General features: G+C 38.9%; 1 protein-coding gene across 1 annotated transcript in view; it reads left to right on the forward strand.

Annotated features, from left to right (window-relative positions):
* Positions 1–24846, forward strand: part of IMPG2 (interphotoreceptor matrix proteoglycan 2) — an 81010-nt gene that overhangs the window by 10682 nt on the left and 45482 nt on the right. Inside the window, exons 3-6 of the mRNA XM_065876762.1 lie at positions 13132–13298; positions 15846–15877; positions 23223–23272; positions 24611–24693. Of these exons, the coding sequence (XP_065732834.1) occupies positions 13132–13298; positions 15846–15877; positions 23223–23272; positions 24611–24693 (332 nt within the window). The remainder of the gene's footprint in view (positions 1–13131; positions 13299–15845; positions 15878–23222; positions 23273–24610; positions 24694–24846) is intronic.

Consider the following 24846-nt stretch of genomic DNA (forward strand, 5'->3'; position numbering starts at 1 on the left):
AAGGAAAGAAAGGAGGGAGGGAGGGAGGGAGGAAGGAAGGAAAGAAGGAGGGAAAGAAGGAGAAAATGTAGAGAGAATTAGTAGAAGTTTGAGGAAAGAGAGAAGGAAAGGAGGAAAGGAAGGAAGGAAGAAAGAAGCAAAGAAGGAAAGAAAGGAGGGAGGGAGGGAGGAAGGAAGGAAGGTAGGAGGGAAAGAAGGAGAAAATGTAGAGAGAATTAGTAGAAGTTTGAGGAAAGAAAGAAGGAAAGGAGGAAAGGAGGAAAGGAAGGAAGGAAGAAAGAAGCAAAGAAGGAAAGAAAGGAGGGAGGGAGGGAGGGAGGAAGGGAGGAAGGAAGGAAGGAAGGAAAGAAGGAAAAAAGACAGAAAGAAAGAAGATACAGTAAAAATAAAATAAAGTATAATATAGTTATTGTACTAAAAAATATTTAGAACAAAAAAAAAAAGAAAAAGAAAAAAAAAAAAAAAAAAAAAAAAGAACAGATAGAACCCTAGGACAAATGCTGGAAACAAAGCTATACAGAGAAAATCTTACACAGAAGCATACACATACGTGTTCACAAAGAGAGGCAAAGTGGGAAAAATCATAAATCCTGCTCCCAGAGACCACCTCCTCAACCTGGGGTGATTCGCTGTCTAAAGGAGGGAAGGAAGGAAGGAAAGAAAGAAAGAACGAAGGTAAAGTACAATAAAGTTATTACAATTAAAATTAATTATTAAGAAAAAAAAATTTTTTTTTTTTTAAAAAAAAAACATGGACGGATAGAGCCCTAGGACAAATGTTGGAAGCAAAGCTATACAGAGAAAATCTTACACAGAAGCATACACATACACGTTCACAAAGAGAGGCAAAGGGGGAAAAATCCTAAATCCTGCTCCCAGAGACCACCTCCTCAACCTGGGGTGATTTGCTGTCTAAAGGAGGGAAGGAAGGAAGGAAAGAAAGAAAGAAAGAACGAAGGTAAAGTACAATAAAGTTATTGCAATTAAAATTAATTATTAAGAAAGAAAAAAAAATTTTTTTTTTTAAAAAAAAACCATGGACGGATAGAGCCCTAGGACAAATGTTGGAAGCAAAGCTATACAGAGAAAATCTTACACAGAAGCATACACATACACGTTCACAAAGAGAGGCAAAGGGGGAAAAATCCTAAATCCTGCTCCCAGAGACCACCTCCTCAACCTGGGGTGATTTGCTGTCTAAAGGAGGGAAGGAAGGAAGGAAAGAAAGAAAGAAAGAACGAAGGTAAAGTACAATAAAGTTATTGCAATTAAAATTAATTATTAAGAAAGAAAAAAAATTTTTTTTTTTTTTAAAAAACCATGGAAGGATAGAGCCCTAGGACAACTATTGGGAGCAAAGCTATACAGAGAAAATCTTACACAGAAGCATACACCTACACGTTCACAAAGAGAGGCAAAGGGGGAAAAATCATAAATCCTGCTCCCAGAGACCACCTCCTCAATTTGGGGTGATTAGTTGTCTAAAGGAGGGAAGGAAGGAAGGAAAGAAAGAAAGAAAGAACGAAGGTAAAGTTCAATAAAGTTATTACAATTAAAATTAATTATTAAAAAAAATTTTTTTTTTTTTTTAAAAAAAAAAAAAACCCATGGACGGATAGAGCCCTAGGACAAATGGTGGAAACAAGAGTATACAGACAAGATCTCACACAGAAGCATACATGCCCACATTCACAAAAAGAGGAAAAGGGAAAAAAATCACCGATCTCGCTCCTAAATTCCCCCTCTTCAATTTGGGCTCACTCCCTGTCTATTCAGGTATTCCACAATGCAGGGCACATCAAGTTGATTGTGGAGCTTCAATCCGCCGCCTCCGCGGCTGCCGGGAGAGACCTCCCCCTCTCCTCCCTGCTCTCACAGCTCACAGGAGCTCAGCTTTGTACCCGGCCCTGCCCCTGCGCGCTGATCGCTGGAGGGCGTCTGTTTTTTTTGCTCAGACAGGACGGGGTTAAAGGAGCCGCTGATTCGGGAGCTCCGGCTCACTCAGGCCGGGGGTTGGGAGATGGGGGAAGGCGGGGCACTGCGTGCGGGGCGGGCCTGCGGCGGCAGAGGCGGCGTGACGCTGCGGCAGAGGCCGGCGTGACGCTGCACCAGCCTGAGACCCGCCGTGCGGGAAGCTGTCCCCAGATCCCGGGAACCCGGCAGTGGCGGCCTGCACAGGCTCCGCGGAAGAGGGGCGCGGAGAGTGACCTGTGCTCGCACACAGCCCCCCTGGTGGCGGCAGCAGCAGCCCCAGCGTCTCCCGCCCGTCTCTGGGCTCCGCAGTTTCAGCCGCGGCTCGCGCCCGTCTCTGGGGCTCGCGCTTCCCGCCGCGGCTCGCGCCCGTCTCGGGGGCTCGCGCTTCCCGCCGCGGCTCGCGCCCGTCTCGGGGGCTCGCGCCCTCAGCCGAGGCTCGCACCCGTCTCTGGGGTTTGCGCTTTTTAGCCGCGGCTCGCGCCCTTCTCTGGAGTTCCTTTAAGCAGCGCTCTTAAACCCCTCTCCTCGCGCGCCAGGAAACAAAGAGGGAAGAAAAAGTCTCTTGCCTCTTCGGCCGGTGCAGGCTTTTCCCCGAACTCCCTCCCGGCTAGTCGTGGCGCACCAACCCCTCCAGGCTATGCTCAAGCCGCCAACCCCAGTCCTCTCCCCGCGCTCCGTCCAAAACCGAAACCCGAGCCTCAGCTCGCAGCCCCGCCCGCCCCGGCGGGTAAGCAGACAAGCCTCTCGGGTTGGTGAGTGCTGGTCGGCACCGATCGTCTGTGCAGGAATCCCCCCGCTTTGCCCTCCGCACCCGTCGCTGTGCTCAACTCCGCGGTCCCGAAGCTCCCCCCTCCGCCTCCCGCAGTCTCCGCCCGCGGAGGGGCTTCCTAGTGTGTGGAAACTTTTCCTCCTTTACAGCTCCCTCCCACTGGTGCAGGTGCCGTCCTTATTCTTTTGTCTCTGTTTTTTCTTTTTTCTTTTGCCCTACCCAGGTACGTGGGGAGTTTCTTGCCTTTTGGGAGCTCTGAGGTCTTCTGCCAGCCTTCAGTAGGTGTTCGGTAGGAGTTGTTCCACGTGTATATGTATTTCTGGTGTATCCGTGAGGAGGAAGGCGATCTCCACGTCTTACTCTTCCGCCATCTTCCCCCTTCCACCTTCTTTCACTTTTTAAATGGAAATCCATTGACCTGGCCTTTTGTGAGTAGGGCATATGCCAGAAGTGGGAAATTCCAAAGAGAGTGGGAAGAGAAAAAGGAACTGAAGATGAATGAGAATGAGTGTGTAATATATCAAAATATGATTTCTACTACCTGGATTTTTATGTAATATTACTTTAAAATAGGTAAGAATACCAGAATACCTAGATAGCTTCTGGTTAAATAGTGAAGAGGAAATAACCAATCATTTAAGGACTATGATTATGCCTTTTAATTTCTTTGCCCTTGTGTTTATACATTCAAGAGACGCTATTGAAAAAGAAGCCAACCAAAAGAAAAATAAAGCATTCCTTGAATAATTGACTTTGAAATACAGATTCTGTGAATGAGATCATTGGAAAGGGACCTCAAAGCTAAAATGATTGACACAGCACATCAAGAGTATAACAATGTTGATATAGCTGTTACTGTCATGATAAAGAGTAAATATTTTATTTGTTATGTTTTGAAATTTAGGAAAAATGAATATTTCAACATAGGTCTTGATTTGGAAGAGATTTGGAAGAGATAATTGGATTATGCCCTTAGAACCAATTGTTTTGAGATTGGAGGAAAAGATCCACTCACTGTCCAACCAGGAATCTTTGGTTTTTCCACCAAGCTAATTCAGTGTAATGGTTTGCCCAATTTTTCCTTCATAGATAATTTGGTATCAGTTGCTAGTTGGTATAACACATTTGAAAAATATCTCCATTTAAGCAAGAAGCAACTGAATTTAACCTAGTCATTTGTGAAATTAAAGAGATATTTAGGGTGCTTGGAGTAGGAAGTAATAGTATCCCCTTTTAAAAAATTGTATTAGTAGTTGGACCTTTTAAAATATAGCTTTAAAAGGAAACCATAAACAAGAAGAAAAGACAGCCCTCAGAATGGGAGAAAATATTTGCAAATGAAGCAACTGACAAAGGATTAGTCTCCAAAATTTACAAGCAGCTCATGCAGCTGAATATCAAAAAAACAACCCAATCCAAAAATAGGCAGAAGACCTAAATAGACATTTCTCCAAAGGAGATATACAGATTGCCAACAAACACATGAAAGAATGCTCAACATCACTAATTATTAGAGAAATGCAAATCAAAACTACAATGAGGTATCACCTCACACCAGTCAGAATGGCCATCATCAAAAAATCTACAAACAATCAATGCTGGAGAGGGTGTGGAGAAAAGGGAACCCTCTTGCACTGTTGGTGGGAATGTAGATTGGTACAGCCACTATGGAGAATAGCATGGAGGTTCCTTAGAAAACTAAAAATAGAACTACCATATGACCCAGCAATCCCACCACTGGGCATATACGCTGAGAAAACCATAATTCAAAAAGAGTCATGTACCACAGTGTTCATTGCAGCTTTATTTACAATAGCCAGGACATGGAAGCAACCTAAGTGTCCATCGACAGATGAATGGATAAAGAAGATGTGGCACATATATACAATGGAATATTACTCAGCCATATAAAGAAACAAAACTGAGTTATTTGTAGTGAGGTGGATGGACCTAGAGTCTGTCATACAGAGTGAAGTAAGTCAGAAAGAGAAAAATGAATACCGTGTGCTAGCATGTATATATGGAATCTAAAAAAAAAAAAATGTTTCTGAAGAACCTAGAGGCAGCACAGGAATAAAGACACAGATGTAGAGAATGGATTTGAGGACACAGGGAGGGGGAACAGTAAGCTGGGACGAAGTGAGAGTGGCATTGACATACATACACTACCAAAAGTAAAACAGATAGCTAGTGGGAAGCAGCTGCATAGCACAGGGAGATCAACTTGGTGCTCTGTGACCACCTAGAGGAGTGGGATAGGGAGGATGAGAGGGAGACGCAAGAGGGAGGAGATATGGGGATATATGTATATGTATAGCTGATTCACTTTGTTATAAAGCAGAAACTAACACACCATTGTAAAGCAATTATACTCCAATAAAGATGTTAAAAAGAAATATGTGGCTTTATTAGGGTATACACTGGTAGATTATAAACTGCACATGTTTAAAGCATAGAATTTGATTTGTTTTGACAAATGTATTTATCCTTGAAGTTATCACTACAATCAAGATAATGAATTTGTCAATTACCTCCAAACATTTTCTCATGTATCTGTATAATCCCTTCCTCCCTCAGCACCTCCCTTGACCTCAGTGCTGAGGCAACCACTAATCTGCTTTCTATTACTATGTATCGTTTGCATTTTCTACACTTTTTCTACTATGTATCGTTTGCATTTTCTACATATTTTCAATGTCCTCATACTGTTTACTCTTTTTTTTTTGTCTAGCTTCTTTTAATCAGTTTGTTTTGAGACTCATCCATGCTTTTTTTGTGTATCAGTAGTTTGTTACCATTTACTGTTGGGTATTATTCCATTTTATGGATATACTGCATCTTGGGATATTTGGGTGCTTTTCAGTTATTGGGGATTACGAGGAAAGCTGTCATGAACGTTTTTGTACAATTTTTTGTGTGAACATATGCTTTTTATATCTGTTGGTTAATAGGAGTGTAGTGGGTGGGTCACATGATACCTTTATGTTTAACTTTTTAAGAAATTGCCAAAACTGTTTTCCAGTGTAGTTGTACCAACAGCTGTATATTGGGATTCCAATTTTTCCACATCTGTGCAGCGCTTGGTATAGTCAGTGCTTTTAAACTGTAACCATTCTAGTAGATATGAAATAACATCTATTGTGGTTTTAACTTGCCTTTTCTTGATGGCTAATGATGTTGAGCACTTTTTCATGTGCTCATTTGCCATTTGTATATCTTTTTTGGTGAAGAGTCTATTCGAATATTTTGCTCCTTTAAAAAAATAATTGGATTGTTTGTTTTATTATTGAGTTGTAAGAGTTCTTTATGTGTTCCAAATACCAGTTCTTTGTCAGATATATGTTTTGCATAAATTTTCTTCCAATGTTTGGTTTGTCTTTTTATTTTCTTAACAATGTCTTTTGAGGAACAGAAGTTTTAAATTTTGATAAAGTCCAATTTATCAGGCTTTTTTTTTTTTTTTTTTTTTTTGCGGTACACGGACCTCTCACTGTTGTGGCCTCTCCCATTGCGGAGCACAGGCTCTGGACGCGCAGGCTCAGCAGCCATGGCTCACGGGCCCAGCCGTTCCACGGGCACGTGGGATCTTCCCGGACCGGGACACGAACCTGTGTCCCCTGCATGGGCAGGCAGACTATCAACCACTGTGCCACCAGGGAAGCCCTATCAGTTTTTTTTTTTGCATCATGCTTGCTTTTGGTGTTGGATCTAAATTTGCTTAGCTCAGAATCACAAAGACTTTCTCTTGTTTTTTCTGATAGAAATTTTATAATTTTTAGGTTTTACATTCAGGTCTATGATCTACTTTGAGTTAATTTTTGTATTTGATGTATATAGATCAAAGTTAATTTTTTTTGCTTTTGCATAGCCAGTTGTTCCAGCATCATTTATTAAAAATATTATCTTTCCTTGCCGCTGAACCTTTGTTGAAATTCAGTCTTCTGTATATGATGGGTCTATTACTTCACTTTTCATTCTTTTACACAGATCTCTTTGTCTGTTTCTATGCCAGTACCTAACTGTCTTGATTACTGTGAGCTTTATAATAAGTCTTTGAGTAAGATAGTGCAAGTCCTTTAACTTTGTTCTTTTTAAAATTTGTTTGGTTATGCTAGGTCCTTTGTCTTCCATATAAATATTATAATCATCTTGCCAATTTGTACACAAGAGGCTACTGGGATTTTGATTGGGATTGTGTTGAATTTATTGATCAATTTGCAAAGAATTATAATCTTAACAATATTGACCCTTCTGATCTGTGGATATATCCCTCCATTTATTTAGATCTCTGTCATTTTCTCTCAACAGTGTTTTGTGATTTTCAGTGTCTAGATCTTACACATCTTTTTATCAGATTTATTTCACTTTTTTCATGCTATTATTAACACTATTTAAAAAAAATTTGGTCTCTGATTGTTCCTTGCTAGCATATAGACATACAACTGAGTTATGTGTATTGATCTTTTATTCTGTAACTTTGTTAAAATCACTTATTAGTTCTAGTAGCTTCTTAATATACTCCTTAAGGTTTTCTACATGGGTGATTATTTCATCTGCAAATAAAGATATAGTTTTACTTCTTATCTTCCAATTTGTATGCCTTTTATTTCTTTTTCTTGCCTTATTGCATCAAATTAACTGTTCCTCATGCTTTGGGCTCCACGATTCTGAAGGGAAATTATATTACCCTAAAAAAAAGACTTTGCTCCATTCTAGATTTCTGTGTACTAGATAAGATGCACAGGCTGAGACCTAGTAACAGGATTAAAGACAGATTAAATGCCGGCATTTCCTTCTTCAGAATATTGTCATTACATTTACCCTTCCTCCACCGGTTTCCAGGACAAGTTTCTCTGCCAGAAGAGAGGCTTTTGTAGATTAGTTATCTTCTCGAAAATAGGAAGTTATCTCCAGTGTTAACTAAAGGCTACATGAAAATCATTTGACAAGGATAGGACTTCTGAACAAATAGGCCAAATAGAGAAGTATGTGGCGTTTATCTGTGGTGGAGTTTTGCCCTCCTTAGTACCTCTTTCCTTGAAATAGTGCTGATTTTGCTCTTGTCTGTACAGCCTGTACTGTCCTATCTAGTTTTCCCCTCTCTGAGCTGCATGAATACTCCAGACTACCCCCCAATTCTCCTCCTGTATCAGAATGTAAGTGTTTTGAATTCTATTATTCTTAATTGGAAAACCACTGGATAAATTAAGGATGTGCAGTTGATCCTTGAACAACATTGGTTTGAAATGTGAGGGTCCCCTTCTACTCACATTTTTTTTTAGTAAATACATACTGCAGTGTTATATGATCCAGAGTTGGTTAAATATGTGGATGTGCAACCGCGAATAAGGAGGGCTAACTGTAAAGTTATATGTGAATTGACTGCAGAGGGTCTGTGCCGCTCACTGCCACATTATTCAAAGGTCAACTGTATTACCTTTCTGGAGGGAATTGCATTTTTTATAGTTTTACTGAGATATAATTAACATACCAATTAATTCACTTAATGTATAGAATTCAGTGGTTTTCCAGTATATTCACAGAAACGAGTAACTATCATCACACTCAGTTTAAGAACATTACATCACCTCAAAAAAACCCCCCACCCTTTAGATATCACTTTCTTACCACTCTATCTCCCCTTCCCCTCCCCCCAGGACTAAGCAACCACTAATCTACTTTCTGTCTCTATAGAATTGCCTATTCTGGATTTGTCATATAAATGAGATAATATAATATATGGTCTTTTATGACTGGCTTCTTTTACTTAGCATAATGTTTTCAAGGTTCATCCATGTTGTAGCATGTATAGTAGTTTATTTTTTGTGTCCAAATAATAACATTCTGTTGTATGGATACACCACTTTTGGTTTATCCATTTGTCAGCTGATGGATATTTGGGTTGTTTTCGTTTCTCTTGGGTGTATATCTAAGAGTAGAATTTCTGAGTCATACGTTTAACCACATGAGGAATTTCCAGATTGTTTTCCAAAATAGATGTACCGTGCCCACCAGCAGTGTATGAAGGTTCTGATTTTTCCACATCTTTGCCAGCACTATAATTTCCTTAAAAAAAGAAAAAATTACAACCATCCCAATGGGTGTGAAGTGGCATCTTGTGGTTTTGATTTGCATTTGTTTAATGACTAATAATGTTGAGCATCCTTTTATATGTTTCTTGGATTTGAATATCTTCTTTCAAAGAATGTCTTTAAATCCTTTGCCTTTTAAAAATTTGGGTTATTTATCTTGTTTTCATTGAGTCATAAGCAATCTTTATATATTCTCGATACAAGACCCTTATCAGACAAATGATTTTTTTTTTTTTTTTTTTTTTTTTGTGGTACGTGGGCCTCTCACTGCTGTGGCTTCTCCCGTTGCGGAGCACAGCCTCCGGACGCGCAGGCTCAGCGGCCATGGCTCACGGGCCCAGCCGCTCCCCGGCATGTGGGATCCTCCCGGACCGGGGCACGATCCCGTGTCCCCTGCATCGGCAGGCGGACTCCCAACCACTGCGCCACCAGGGAAGCCCCAGACAAATGATTTGAAAGTATTTTCGTTTTCTTGATGGTGTCTTTCACAAAAGACAAAAGGTCTTTTTTTCACCATACACAAAAGGTTTTGATTTTGATGAAGTCCATTTTATCTATTTGTTATTCTTTTGCAAAACTGTTTATGCTCTTCTGGGTCCCTTGCAATTTCATATGAATTTTAGAATTAGCTTGTTAATTTCTGTAAAGAAGCCAGGGTTCTGATAGGATTGCATTGAGTCTGCAGATCATTTTGAAGATACAGTTGGCCCTCTGTATCTGTGGGTTCTGCAACCACAGATTCAACCAACTATGGATTTAGGATTGCCGTGTACACACTGCTATATTTAAAATGGATAACCAACAAAGACCCACTGTATAACATAGGGAACTGTGCTCAATATTATATAACAACCTAAATGGGAAAAGAATTTGAAAAAGAATAGATACATGTATATGGATAACAGAATCACTTTGCTGTACACCTGAAACCAACACAACATTGTTAATTATACCCCAATATAAAAAAGTTTAAAAACAAAAAACACTTGAAAAAAAATTCCAGAAAGTTCCAAAAAGCAGAACTTGATTTTGCTGTGTGCTGGCAACTATTTACATAACATTTACATTGTATTAAGTATTATAAGTAATCTAGAGGTGATTTAACATATACGGGGGTGTGTGCATAGGTTACATGCAAATACTACACGATTTTATATAAGGGAATTGAGTATCTGAGGGTTTTGGTATCTGTAGGGGTTGGGGGTTTAACAATTAAATCTTCCAATTCACGAACATGGAAAGTTTTTCCATTTATTTATGTTGTCTTTAATTTTTTTTCAACAGTGTTTCTTGGTTTTCAGAGTATAAGTTTTGTACTTTGTTAAATTTATTCCTAAGTATTTTATTATTTTTGATGCTTTTGTAGATGGAGTTGTTTTCTTAGGTTCATTTTTTGTTTGTTCCTTGCTAGTGTATAGACATACAACTGATTTATATGTATTGATCTTGTATCCTGACACCTTGCTAAACTTGTTTATTCTGTAAGTTTTTAAGTGGATTTCTTCCGAGATTTTTTCAGGAAATGACATCCCCCAAAGCATAATTTGTAAGAGGCAGCTTATGCTATTCTTCTGTGAATTCATGCGAGATGCCAAGGGAAGGCCTGCTATGAAACCTGGTATGATTTCTACACTTCTGGATGCTCCAGCTGCATTTTCCCTCACACAATAATGTTTTTCTAAGATTTTATGAAAATATTTTAAACATATAAAGTAGTTGAAAGAATAGTTTAGTGAACACCATAGTCTTACCACCTAGCTCTACAGTTAACATTTTATATTTGCTTTATCACATATCTATCTATCCAACCATCCTATTTCTTAGATGTATTTCATAAATTAAAGATATCATTTCATTTCCCTGTAGAACTTCAGCATGAATATCGTTAACTAGAGCTTAATATTTGTTTACTTTTCTGAAGGTGGAATTTACATAGAGTGAAATGCATAAATCTTAAGAACACCATTTGGTGAGTTTTGACTAATGCACACATTGGTGTAATCCAAACCTCTCTTAAATTTGGGGATAGTGCCACCACAGAAAGTTCCCTTATTCCCCTTCCAAGACAGTCCTCCCTTCTCAACCCCAACTACCAGGTGACCACTCTTCTAATTTTTTTAAACCATAGCTTAGTTTCACCTATCTAGGACTTTATATAAGTAGAAATAGTATGAACTCTTTTGTGTAAGGCTTCTTTGACTCAGCCTTTTGAGATTCATTCATGTTTTTGCATGAATTAGTAACTTGTTCCTTTTGATTCCATTATGTGACTGTATGTTTGTTTATTTTCCTGTTGATGGATACCTGGGTTGTTTTCTTTTTTAAGTTGTTATGTATAAAGCTGCTCTAGCATTGAACATAAGTCTTTCTGTGGATATGTGCTTACGTCTCACTTGAAGGAATACCTAGGAGGGGGGTTACTGGGTCATAGGTTTGGTGTATATTTAGTTATATAAGAAACTACCGGTACTTTTTCCAAAGTGGTTGTACTATTTTTCATTCTTGCCAGAAATGAGGGTTGTGTTTGTTCCACATTCTCGCCAAAATTTGATATCGTCAATGTAAAAAGTTTTAGCCTCTCTGGTTCAAGTGTGGGTGGTTCAATTTCTATTTCTCTGAAGAATGAATGACAGAGCACTTTTTCACATACTCGTTGACTCTTTGTATCTCGTCCTTTGTAAAGTGTCTGCTTCAGTCTCTTACATATTTTAAAAATTGGATTGTTTGCCTTTTTGTTAGGGAGTTGTAGAAATCCCTTAAATATCCTAAATACCAGTTCTTTATCAGATATATGTATTTTGAATATTTTCTGCCAGAGGTATGGCTTACCTATTCATTTTTATTAATAACATCTTTGTTGAGCAGAAGTTTTTAGTTTTGATGAATTCTAATATCAGTTTTTTGTTTTTTCTTTTATAGTTGTTGCTTTCTGAGTCCTGTCTATGAAATCTTTGCTTATCTTCAGGTCATGTATATATTCTTCTGTGTTTTCTTTTAGGACCTTCAAAGTATTAGCTTTCATATTTCAAATTATTTTATTATGTATATTGTGAAGACGTTATTGAGATTTATTTTTTCTCATAGATATATAGTTATTTGGTCTCACAGTACTTTTAATACTTTCTTTGAATCACCTCATTTCATAACCAGATCTTATAGATATTCGCTTTTTGTTTGTTTTTACCAACCCAGACTTTCATCTTTGCATTTTCTTCTGGTGTGTACTAAGCTGTCATTTGGAAGTTTAAAGAGGAAGAAAGGAAGAACTTGAATCTACAAGTGGTCACCTCTGCCTCAGTCTTTCTCTGTTGGAGTCTTCTGTATGCTGTAGGGTCAGAAGTTCTAAAGAACAGGATTAAGGATATAGTTAGTTTACTGAAAAAGAAACTAAGTTTGCAACCAAAGGTTCATTCAGTTTAACCCTGAAAAATCAGTTGATAGAGAAACTTTCAATATTCATATATTTTAATCTCTGTTAAAGCCTAAGAGGTTTTTTTAGTCTGAGACTCTTCTTCCATCAAATAACTGTTGGACAACCAGAATCCAATATGATAATAACATTTAATATTCATGTAGCACTATGTAGTTTATAAAATACTCTCACAGATAAATTAAGTAAAGCAGTTATTATTCATCTCATTAAAAAAGAGAGATGAGTACATTGAAATGTTGACTGGCTAGGTCAGTTACTCTCGGTTATCAAGCTAGTACACAGTGAGCCTAAGGCTAGAATTGAGATCCTTCTGACTCAGTGAGTTCAGGGCCTCTATCTCGATATGCTGGTAGATTAGCATTCAGTCCTCTTGAGATGAAAAATGATTTCCTTGATCTCTGTCCACTTAAATCCATCTTTCTCCCTTACCACCCTCCTCCTCTTCTCTCTCATCCCATCTGTTGTGCGCAGTGCCCTGCATCAGGACACTGAAATGGTTACAGGAAAGCAATACACTTAGTGCTGTATAAAATGTGCAGACAGCCTGTTTAGGGTTCTTTCAGAGTTGATGCTTTGAAATAACTTAGCAGATACATTAAATTAGCTTTCATTTTAATACAGTATGTTTCTTCTGAATATCATTTTCTTTTTAGTTCTCATATCTTTTAAAAAATTAATAGATTTTATTTTTTGGAGAAGTTTTAGGTCTACAGAAAAATTGAGCAGAAAATCCAGAGTTACGTATACTGCCACCCTTACACACACACACACACACACACACACACACACACACACATTTTTCCCTCTTATTGTGAGAGCCCCAAAGTGCTTTCTCTAAAAATACCTCTCTGTTTGTTTTTCAGTATGCCAGGAAGCTGTCTGGGAAGCCTTCAGGACTTTTTGGGATCGACTTCCTGGGCGTGAAGAATATCATTACTGGATGAATTTGTGTGAGGATGGAATCACAACTATATTTGAAATGGGCACACATTTTAGTCAGTCTGTGGAACATAGAAGCTTAATTATGAAGGTAAATGTAGTAACAAGGGAAGAAATTACTGGACTGTTGTAGGAGTGCGTATACATGGCTCAGGCCTAAAGGAAGAAAGAGCAAATGCCAAATCCCTGCATTACTCTTTTTTGTTGAATTAGGTTGTTCAAGTGACCTACCAGAGGGTGGCTTAGTCTTTGTATCCCTAGCTCTGGCCATTATAATAAGCATTGTTAACCCAGCGAGAGCCTCATGCTTGTTTATAAATGTAAATATTTGGAAATCATACTCAGCAAAGATTTAGGCTAAGAATATAAATCTGTGAGAGTCAAACATTCTGGCCAGGGTTTTTCATCTTATCAGTTCAGAGTGGTGCAAACGACTCTAATTAAGATAGAGGATATAGGTCATTGGATAAATGTTTAGTAAAGTATAAATGTGATCCTAATTAATGAATTTGCTTACTTGTTTTCCTTGTTTTAGATTTAGTTTACTCTTAGCAAAGGATAAATAAGCATGCATATAGACAAATTATCTCCCCACCTTCCCCTTTCATATTGTATGCATGTATTCATGACAAGAGAATGAAACTGTTTAGATATATGTGGTAGATTGCTCATTCTGTGGGATAGGCCCTTTATAGCCTTCTTCCTTTGTTCAAGTCCTACATGTCCTCAGCTCAGATGTAACCTCCTTTGTGAGGAATCAACCCCCAGCCTAGCAGATTTAGCTCCCATAATCCTTTGAACTCCATAATTCTTTATTCATTCTTTAATGTTGTACTTCTTACATTTTATTATTATTAGTTGTATATGTGGGCCAATGTATCAGAAGAATAGAATTGACAGGGGACCAGACTGGAGGGGTGGATAACTTAACAAGTTTATAGTTGATAGGAAACCATTGAAGGGTTGTAAGTAGGTAAGTCATGGGGGCTGATTGGACAGTTTTGAATTGTAAAATGGTTATTATGGTTTCTATACGCCATGCGATAGATTAGAGGGGACAAGATGAGCAGAGATCAGTCACGACTCCAGGGCCGAGGGGATGAGAGTCCTAACTAGACCATGAGATAGAGAAAGGGAGCATAGGGGATATAAGTAGGAAAAAGATTAGTAGGACTCTGTGATGGATTGGATGGGAGTAGGATAGGATGAAAGAATGGCCCAGGAAGCCTCCCAGCTTCTAGCTTGGATGACTACCACTGAGAACTCAGGCAGAGAAGCCGCTTGTAGATGCTGACAGGGAGAGTGAGTTTGCTTCTTAATGTGTTGTTTTGAGCCATTTGTGAAATGTGAATTGCTTGATATTTAGGTGTGAAGCCAAGAAGAGTGGTCTGGGTTATAAATACAGCTCTAGGGATCACCAGCCTTGAGGTAGTAATTGAAATCATAAGAGTGGCTGAGAACGTTACTTAAGCAATCACTGGCTGTCCAAAATCTGAAGAAAGCTTGATTTTACCTTTTTTTTTCTTAAATTGAAATATAGTTGATTTACAGTTGTGTTGATTTCTGCTGTACAGCAAAGTGATTCAGTTTTACATATATATACATTCTGGGTTTTTTTTTAGCTTGATTTTAAATATAACAACAACTGTTTACACATAGGTGGTGAATTTATGTGGTTGACACCTTTTATCAGAACTCAGAACTCCAGCATTTGTACAAATAACCACCATGCTGGCCTATAAAATTTTAAAGCTAATAGTATAACCTGATAAAATGATGATTTTGCTATATGTGTATATGTATCTTGAGAGAGATTAACTAAAGGAAATAAAATCACAGTTGAAGCTGCTGGATGGTTGAAATTAAAAAAGAAACAAAAAAGAGTGGCTGAGATTATTCTAGGAGAGTCTGTATAGTAAGAGCCGTGAGTTATTTATAAATATTTTGGGAATTATTTAGAGTAATAGTCTCTCCATTTTACAGAAACGGAAATTGAGGCCCAGCACCAGAGAGATTGCGGGATTTACCTCCATAGCTAAGAAGGAGAAAATGGAATTCTTCTGATTCTAAATTAGTGTCCTTATTATCGTATTGGTCTCAAAATAAAACCACTGATTTAGAGGAAACTTGGAGACAGTTTGCTTTGGAATGCCCCAGAGGAATAATCCAACTATTTATCAGACAATTTATCTTTTTGTCTGAATTCTGGAGAATCAGATTTCATAGTTATTTTATCCACATGATTATATTGGTCTGTGATGAGAGTTTCTATAAATGTATTAGATCACAAAGCAGTTTGGTTCTAAGTCCATGGAAGGTTAATGTAAAACTCTACCAATCTCTTACCTGTAGATCTTTTTGGAATGATTAGCAGGTGAAGTCTGTTACTCTGTGCCCATTAAGAGAGCACAGGGACTTTTGTGCACATACACAGAGACTTGAGTGTCAGGACATTCTTGGAGTCACAAAACAAACTTGGCATCATTAGTACCTTGCTTTAACTATTTCTCTAGCCATAGAGAATAATAACATAGATTCTGTGTTAGGGCATTAGTGTTCTAGATGCAATACATTTTGTTTACTGCTTATTAACTGTCATTGATTCACATGGTCATTTTTATATCTTTGTTTTCCTTAGAAACTGACATACACAAAGGAAACTGTAAGCAGGTGAGTGTCCTTTTTCCCTAAGTTCATGCTTGGCAACAGACATGTATCATACCTATTCCCAGACTCATCCCACATTTGATGATTCCTTCATGTTTTCTTGCCAGTTCCTGCAATGACCAGGCCTGTGGGTTAGTCTCAAATGCTTTTCCTCATCTTGAGGCCACTTCCCTTCCCAGACCACCTCTGCAGCCACTGTGCTAGTTTACTGTCTGACCTTCCCAGGAGGCAGACTTGGTCCTCTCTCTTGGGTGAGAAAATAGATTTTTGGAAATGGAATAGCAAATGATCTACTCTTGTTGAGGCTTACAGGCTAATGATAATATTGATCTAAAATGGTACACCTTAGTGGAGGATGGTTTACTAAATGATGGGTTGTGGTGTGGGTCACTTTATTGTGTAATGACGATTATGATGTTGAAGCATAGGAATGGCACAGCCTTGATGAATCCTCCAGTGGTATGAGTCTTGGCTCTGTGGGCCTTTAGGCTTAGGATTAAGGTCATTTCTGGCTCCTGAACAGTAGCAGGACAAAGCAGATCATGGAAAGTGAGGGATTTTGAGCCTACAGGGACTAAAGATTTCCAATTCTGTCCATACTCAAAATATCTAGATTATGCCGGCATGTAAGTGATTTTTTTTGAAAAACATCACTAGGGCATGCAATTCAGGTCAGAGTCCAGAATTTTGCCTCAAATTAGATGGAAGGACAGATTGGAAAACCAACTAGGTGAGTCAGTGTCCAGAGTCTAGCCTGGGCAGCAGAGTCCAGGCAAAAGCATAGCTGGAGTACACCTGTGGGTGTGGAGTACACCTCCTTATAGTCGGGTATATGTAAGTTTCAAATCAAACATGAGTAAACAGGAGGAAAGTGGGACTCCTTGTGGTCTCACTTCATACAGCTAACAGTACCACTGAGTCTATGCTGGGGCCTGGGATTGAGCTCCTGCTTAGATGTGGGGCCATGTGGTGCTTTAAATGTGTGTTCTTCACCTCTGAGAGCCAGAGCTCGGAGGTTACTTGTGATTGCCATTGCAACACGCAATGCAGTCGACTAAATAATCTTGTGGGTCCTATCAGTGCCAGTAATCTTCATGGTTGTATGTAATAAAAATGATAGCACATCTTACATATCTTATATGGTTAAGAAGTGTATAAAAACCATAATAAATATGGCTCTTAACCTGGAAGAAGCCTTGGAGTTTACCTGTGAAAATGGACATTGGAAAGATTGTAGCTTGTGAGTTATTATAAAGTGGTGGAAGGAAGGTTATCTGAAATAGAATGGAAAGTTGTAATACCATATGTGGATTGGTGTCATAACACATAACACATGAGGTGAACAGAGGTAGCTGGAAGATGTTTGAGGGGTAGTTTGTGTATTCCTACGTAGCTCACTTCAACTGGGTGCAGTTTTCTGCATTCACCTACTATTTCTTGTAATAAAATTGTGTATGTGTAGAAGAGAAATTCTTATTATGCTTAGTTTTCCTGATGTGTTAACCATGTTGAAACATTCATAAATAAACATCATAGAGAACTGACTGTGTCACATATTTTTATTGTTAAGGCACTGTATGTCCTAGATAAACAAAGGAGACTCAAAATACTATGCACCATCCTTAGAAAATAGGACATGAGTAAAAATAGCAATACAGATGAACAAAAATATAACTGAATTTTGAGAATTTAAAAGTTGGTATCCTTCCCATGAAACTAGAGCAGACCAGGTCGGGGTGTGATGAAAAGTTGTGGTACTTGCTGAAATGGTACTTGCTGAAATGAGGTGACCTGGAGTGAGGTAACACTGGAGTGAAACCATAGGAGTGGTGTAGGAATTCACTAAACCCCTCTTTCTTTAAGCTGAATATTATAGTCATCCCTTAAAACCCTTAATTTGCCCATCACTTTTCTATATTTAAATTTTTTTTATGATTTTCTTGAGATTACTCTCATTTTCTGTGTTGAGATTCTGGTACTAGTTTTCTATTTCTGCTGCAACAAATTACCACAAGCTTTGGTAGCTTAAAAAAACACAAATTTGGGCTTCCCTGGTGGCGCAGTGGTTGAGAGTCTGCCTGCCGATGCAGGGGACACGGGTTTGTGCCCCGGTCTGGGAAGATCCCACATGCCGCGGAGCGGCTGGGCCCGTGAGCCATGGCTGCTGAGCCTGCGCGTCCGGAGCCTGTGCTCCGCAACGGGAGAGGCCACAGCAGTGAGAGGCCCGCGTACCTCAGAAAACAAAACAAAACAAAACAAAAAACCCCCACAAATTTATCTTACAGTTCTGTAGTTCAAAAGTTTGACATGAATCTCAAGGTGTTGGCAGGTCTGCGTTACCTTTCTGGACGCTCTAGGGGAGAATCTGTTTTCTTGCGTTTTTTTAGCTTCTGGAGGCTGCCTACACTCATTGACTTATGACCCCCTTCCATCTTCAAAGTTAGCAGTGGCTGGTCGAGACTTTGTCACATTCTATCACTCTGACACTCTGCTGCCTCCTTCTTCCACATTCACATTGGGCCTACCTGGATAAACCAGGATACATCCTCTTCCTTAAGGCCAGCTGATTAGCAACCTTAATTCCATCTGCTACCTTAATTCCCCTTTGCATGTAACCTAACGTAGTCACAGGTTCTGCAGATTAGGGTGTGGACATCTTTGGGAGACCATTATTCTGCTTACCACAATACTTGTCTGTAATTTAAATTGCTTCTTCTACATGAACTCTAACCTATCTGCTAACATATGGCTTGTACCAAATAGTCTGCTGTGTACCAATTTAACCTTCCCCCTACTATCATCTGGCAAGTCTATTAAAAAAAAGCATTTTCCACCTTACTCAGGACCTCACATCCCATCTTACCCTTTAGACACCAACCTGTCATTGTTTTTCTCTCTCTCCTGAGTCTTCAACTTCTCCTGTTACTAACTGCTCATTAGCATTTAAACATGCTCAAGTGTTCCCAGGTTACCTGTCTTAAAAAAAGCCCTCCTCCAGCACTTGTCTCCAGCCAGACATCTTGAAAACATCTCCCCTTAGCTCCAGTCATAATTTATTCAAATACATTTTCCATCCCGTTTTCTCTTGCTTCTTCTGGAATCCCTAATTATGCATAGATTGGCATGCTTTGTATTATCCCATAGGTCTGTTATATTGCTTTCATTTTTTTCATTTGTTTTTCTGTCTGCTGTTTTGATTGGGTAATTTCCATTATTCTATCTTCCAGATCACTTATTCTTTCTTCTGCATTACTCATTCTGCTGTTCATTGCCTTTAGCTCAGCTTTTGTCTCAGCAAATGAATTTTCTAATTTTTCTTGGTTCCTCCTTATAGTTTCTAGTTCCTTTTTACAGTAATCTGAATTTCTGTCGATAACCTTTCTTAATTCCTTCAGCATTTTCATTACCTCCTTTTTGAACTCAGTGTCTACTAGACTGAAGAGGTCTGTTTCATTGTTTGTTCCTTCAGGGGAATTCTCTTGGTCTTTTAACTGGGAGTGGTTCCTCTGCTTCTTCATTTTACTTATATTTCTCTCATTCTGTGAGTTTAGGAGAAACAATTATCTAGTGTAGTCTTGGAGGGCTATTTGTATGTGGGATCATCCCTGCATAGCTCATGTGGGTTTAATAGTTTTTTGGTGTGAGGGCTGTTTTTGGTTTGAATGATTGCTGTCTCTTTCCTCAGCATGTGCTGTCCTTTATCCCCTTGATAGAGGGTGTGCAGGTGCGTGGCCCTACGCACATGCTCTGAGGAAGGCGGGGGCAGTGGGTCCAAGCTGCCTCTCGAGTCCAAGATGGCAGCGGCAGCTCGCACCTGGAGCTCGTGCAGGCGGTGCCCTGCTGCAGAGGAAGAAGCTTCTGTGGCGGTCCCGCCCCTCTCCTTGTGCGCTTCCCAACAGTGGCACCTCGCCTCTGTGGTGCAACCCCTAGCAATGGCACCTTGCTTCTTTTCCTAATGCCTCTGCATATAATATTTTATTTAGTTTTCATCAGCACCCTTGTGAAGTAGGTAGGGCAGGAGGTGTTTCTATTTTAGAGATTAGTTCTTGAGGCCCAGAGCAACTGAGGTATTTTCCCAAGTTATACACAAAGTTGGTGATACATCTGGGACTAGAACCCAGGATTCCTAATTCCTTGCCTTATGTTCTTTTGTTGTCACATGCTCATTACAGTTAACAGATTCTAGAACAAAGCATAGTAAATTGTAAAGGGGAGTAGTAATCTAGGTATGAAAGTATTGTTGGCTTGTTTTACTGTATTTTTAAACATATATTCCATGTGGCTATGATACCTTTTGACACAATTCCATCTGAATTCCTCTGACATGATTAGGTAGTCGTTGTGAGGAATAAATTATGAGCTGGATAAACTGAGAAAATGAGACAGTAGGGGGTTGTTTGCTGCTGGTATTAAGATGAAGGTCTTAGCTGACCAACTTCAAATTTGTGGGTTGGCCTAGAAATGAAGCATTTCTGTCTCCAAACCCAATATTACTCTGTGTTCTAGTTCTGTTGTGAGTCACATTTTAGGGTATCCCTGCAGGAGGCACACCTAATGAGAAAATATGAAAGGATTCTTGTTACTGTCTTTTGAAGGAAGTGTGGGAGGATGAGGGATTAAGTGTTAGACAAACGATTTGAGTTACTGAGAGTTGCCTACTTACCATCATTAAAATAATGTTATTTTGAATTTAGTAAGTGAAATCTAGTTCTACTGAAGTGAGCAGACTTCTCCATTCTGAGTGTTTACTTAGAGAATTAGCTTAATTTTAATTTGGGGGACAATTTGACCAACCCCAGGTGAGGTCTGGTTTCTCTGCCGTGCCATCCCAACTTCCTTTTCTAGTTACTGTAGTATTGTGCTTTGTTTTACTTTGACCTTTTTGCTCTTCATATTGATTGCTCTCCAGCTTTGACTGGGTTTCCCTTCCTCTTTCTTGGTCCTTACACATTTTGACTTTTAGGTCTTTTAGTTTATGTACACCACTATCATTAAGACCAAGTAAAACCATCTTGGTTGCTCTTCTAGGGAATATGGGTCACAAAAAGTCCATGTGATGTGGAATTAATGTGGGTAAGAGTGAGATTTCTGGAATCAAATGGGCCTATTTTACATCACAGCTCCTTCATTGGCTAGCTGTGTGACCCTGAGCAAATTCTTAATCTCTTCTATCATTAGTTTCCTCATATGCATAAATGGGGATAATAGTGTCTTCCTTTTAAGATTGATGCCAGAATTAAGTGAGTTAACCAAGATAAAGCACTTAACACAATGCTTGACACGATAAATTTAGTTGTAGTCATTCTTGCTATTATTATCATTGAAAAGTGAACTGGATATGGTTAGGAATTTTAGGTATGGCCTTGGGTCATCAAGTCTTTGTGTGACCCTGAGAAAATTGCTTTACCCATTTGCACCTTGATTTTTCATCTATAAAGTGAAGGTATTGGGAGGGATTCTGCCTTGTGGACAGTTGATAAATCCTATTCAAGCCTGATGATGTTAATGTCTCTTCCAAATGCATCTGAATCCTAGTTTTTTAAGCTCCGTCTCCTGCAACCCAAGAAGCCTCTTGGTGCTTTCTCATCATCCAGGTCTTCCTCTACTCATCATTCATCAGAATGACTTATCCAGATGTCCTATTCCTTTGGGTTCTTTTGGATGACAGCTCACTTAGTAAGCAGTTTCCTGCAAGTGGATGAAAAATAACCAATAGTGGTAGGTTTGGTGTACTGGTTTAATATGTTATTCTTTCTAGATAATATTTCTAAAACCAGAAGAATCCTTATGGTGAGATTTTTTTTTAACCTATATTTCTCAAATTTTCTACCAAAGCCTGGGGCTTTAGGGAACATGGCCCTAGTTGACTCCCCCACTCCAATTCCAGTCATGAAATGTCTTTGAAACTATCATATTTTATCTTAATATTCATTTAAACTTTATATTCTACTCTATAGCCACACTTGTTTTAATATTAAGATGTTTTAAATTCCATATCAGTTTTTACTTAGCTCCCTGCCTATGCTTTTACTTTCGAGTAAAAAACTGCTGCTTCAAGATGTGTGCCATGTTTATCTGGTGGCTGTGAGCAGCCCTCCCCCTGCCCCACCATGATCTAGTTTAGAGCAGCAGGACAATATAAAGGGGTGGTTCTGAAGTGAAGATGGGACTCACTGAGACATTAGCAAGTCTGAGAGGGAGACATTTTGACTGTGATTAACTCACCTTCGAAAGGTGACTTGTGGAAAGTTGAAGAGAGTTTTCAATTACTATAATTTAAATTGTATATTTTGGGGGTATATGCAAATTTGGACTTGCAGAAACCCACCTTCTTTTCTTTAGAGCAAGGGCTTTCTCAGATTATCCTCTGATCTCTTCTGATCTTTGGTTTCAGTTGCAGGGCAACATGGTAAAAAGATAGTCGGGGACCTGAAACCTGAGAGCAATGTGGCCTATAGCAAATCATTTCTCTAAGCTTGACTTGTTTTATATTAAAAAGTTTTATGACTCTGTGATCTCTCAAATGAGATGAGATTTGGGCTTATATGTTCGCCTTAGCAGCCAGTGCTTTTGTGTCTGTACTACTTGTTGAGTTTGTAATCATGTTATGTTTTCTATTAGACGGTAACCTTCTTAGACCATGGGTGTTTTGTTCACAACTGTATGTCATGTGCCTTCTACACTACACTGGTTGGCCAATAGTATTTATTTATTCCCCAAATATCTATTCAGTGCCTACTAAATGGTAGGTTCTTTTTTAGGGTGGAGATACAGCATGAATATGGCAGGTAAGGTCCCTAATCTCATGGAGTTTAGATTCTTGAGGCAGTCTTATTCAATAGAAATTTCTGTGACGATGGACATGTTCTGGGCTGTCCAATAAAGTAGCCATTAGCCACATGTGACTGCTTAACACTTGAAATGTGGCTAGTGCGGATAAAGTTCTGAATTTTAAACTTTAATTTTAAACTAATTTAAATTGCCACATATGTCCACTGGCTACCATATTAGACAATGCCATTCTAGAGGATTAGGGCGTGGACAGAGATCAAAAAGGAGATAAATGAGCAGGATAATTTCCCATAGTGATAAGAACTGAGAAGAAACAAAACAGTGTTATGAAATACTAAGTAAGGGAGTACTTTATGTAGGGTGATTCTAGTTGAGTAGCATCAAAAAATGTAAAATAAATCAATTGTAAAGACTATTTTTTTTTTTAATTTGCTACTTAGTACTTTGGTTTGGGAATTGTTGTTTGGAGATCTGGTGAATCCTTTTTGGAAAACAAACCCCAAAATAACCCCTCACATTTCTATCGTTTAATAACTCCAAATAATTTTTTTCCTAGCCCTGAATTGTCATCTCCAGTTCCTGTTGGTGATACCTCAACATTGGGAGGTAGGCTTTTGTGCCTTTATTCACTTTTCTTCTAAAATTTATTACCTAATTGAAAGAAAGCAAATTTTTCAGCTCACATTTTAAAAATACCATGTGTTTCTCTCTGTGTGTTGTTAAAGAGTCTCAAGAAAAATTAATTCTTTTGTCACTTATTTTGTGACATTATGATGTGGGTACTTAAGAATCTTTAATTATTAAGTATAATACAAAATCGGAAAACTGCTTAAAACAAATGTACAACCTAAACAATTGTTTTATGGCAAACACCCTGTGATCACTGCTTATGTCAAAAGGTAGGACCTTTCTAGCTCCACCATTTGTCATTTGTCTTGTAGAGTTTTCCAGAGTAATTTTTTCTGATTGCATTCTGTGGTGTACTTTAACATTTACTTTGACCTCTATATTTCCTATAAATTAGTAGTTGCTTTCTTTGTTTTGTTTTGTTTTGTTTTGCGGTACGCGGGCCTCTAACTGTTGTGGCTTCTCCCGTTGTGGAGCACAGGCTCCGGACGCGCAGGCTCAGCGGCCATGGCTCACGGGCCTAGCCTCTCTGCGGCATGTGGGATCTTCCCGGACCGGGGCACGAACCCGTGTCCCCTGCATCGGCAGGCATACTCTCAACCACTACGCCACCAGTGGAGCCTGCTTTCTTTATTTTTAATTTTTTTTTTAAAAAAACTGTTCTATGTTGGAAATTTCAAACATATACAAAAATAACACAATGAGGCCCAGCTTCAGTAATTATAACTTATGGGAGGGGGGTGGGTTGAATTGGGAGATTGGGATTGACATATATACGCTACCGTGTATAAAATAGATAACTAATGAGAACCAGCTGTATAGCACAGGGAACTCAATGCTCTGTGGTGACCTAAATGGGAAGGAAATCCAAAAAAGAGGGGATATATGTATACATGTAGCTGATTCACTTCGCTGTACATCAGAAACTAACACTACTACATTGTAAAGCAACTATACCCCAATTAAAAAAAGATTATAACTTATGGCCAATTCCAACGTTCACCCACTTCCCCTGTCTGAGAGTGTTAGTTTTATTAGATAGCTCCTTAAGGATAGGGACTTTGTATCCCTGGAGGCTTGCATAGAGCCTGACATATAGTACGTATCAATAAATGCTTGTTGAATGAGTCATATTTATTTCTTGTGCTGAGGAGACTCTGGATAAATGTGTCTTGAGGTTAGAATGCACAGAATTTCTAGGATGAAAAAGTAAATGACTTTTAGAAATGCCTTGGAAATCAGTTTCTTGCTTTCTGATAGGGATTCTGATTTAGTCATGGACTGAATTCATGCACATGTCTTTGTTTTCCTACTTAGGTGCCAGTCTCAGTGTTCCATATCCAGGGGCGACCTTCTATGAAGGTATCTCAGAGAGCAGCTTGGAGAGGCCAGAAGAGAGTGTGAGTGATGTTCTGTTTTGTTATTTAGTTTCTAACATGGAGAATAGGGATTAAGAGAGATTTATAGTCCATTGCCAGACTACACAAAACTTCAGTTGGTTCCCTTTATGGAAATGTAGATTCTAAAACCAGTACAAAAAATCTGCGATTCCT

The sequence above is a fragment of the Phocoena phocoena genome, chromosome 4, assembly GCF_963924675.1.
Source record: "Phocoena phocoena chromosome 4, mPhoPho1.1, whole genome shotgun sequence".
Lineage (NCBI taxonomy): Eukaryota > Metazoa > Chordata > Mammalia > Artiodactyla > Phocoenidae > Phocoena > Phocoena phocoena.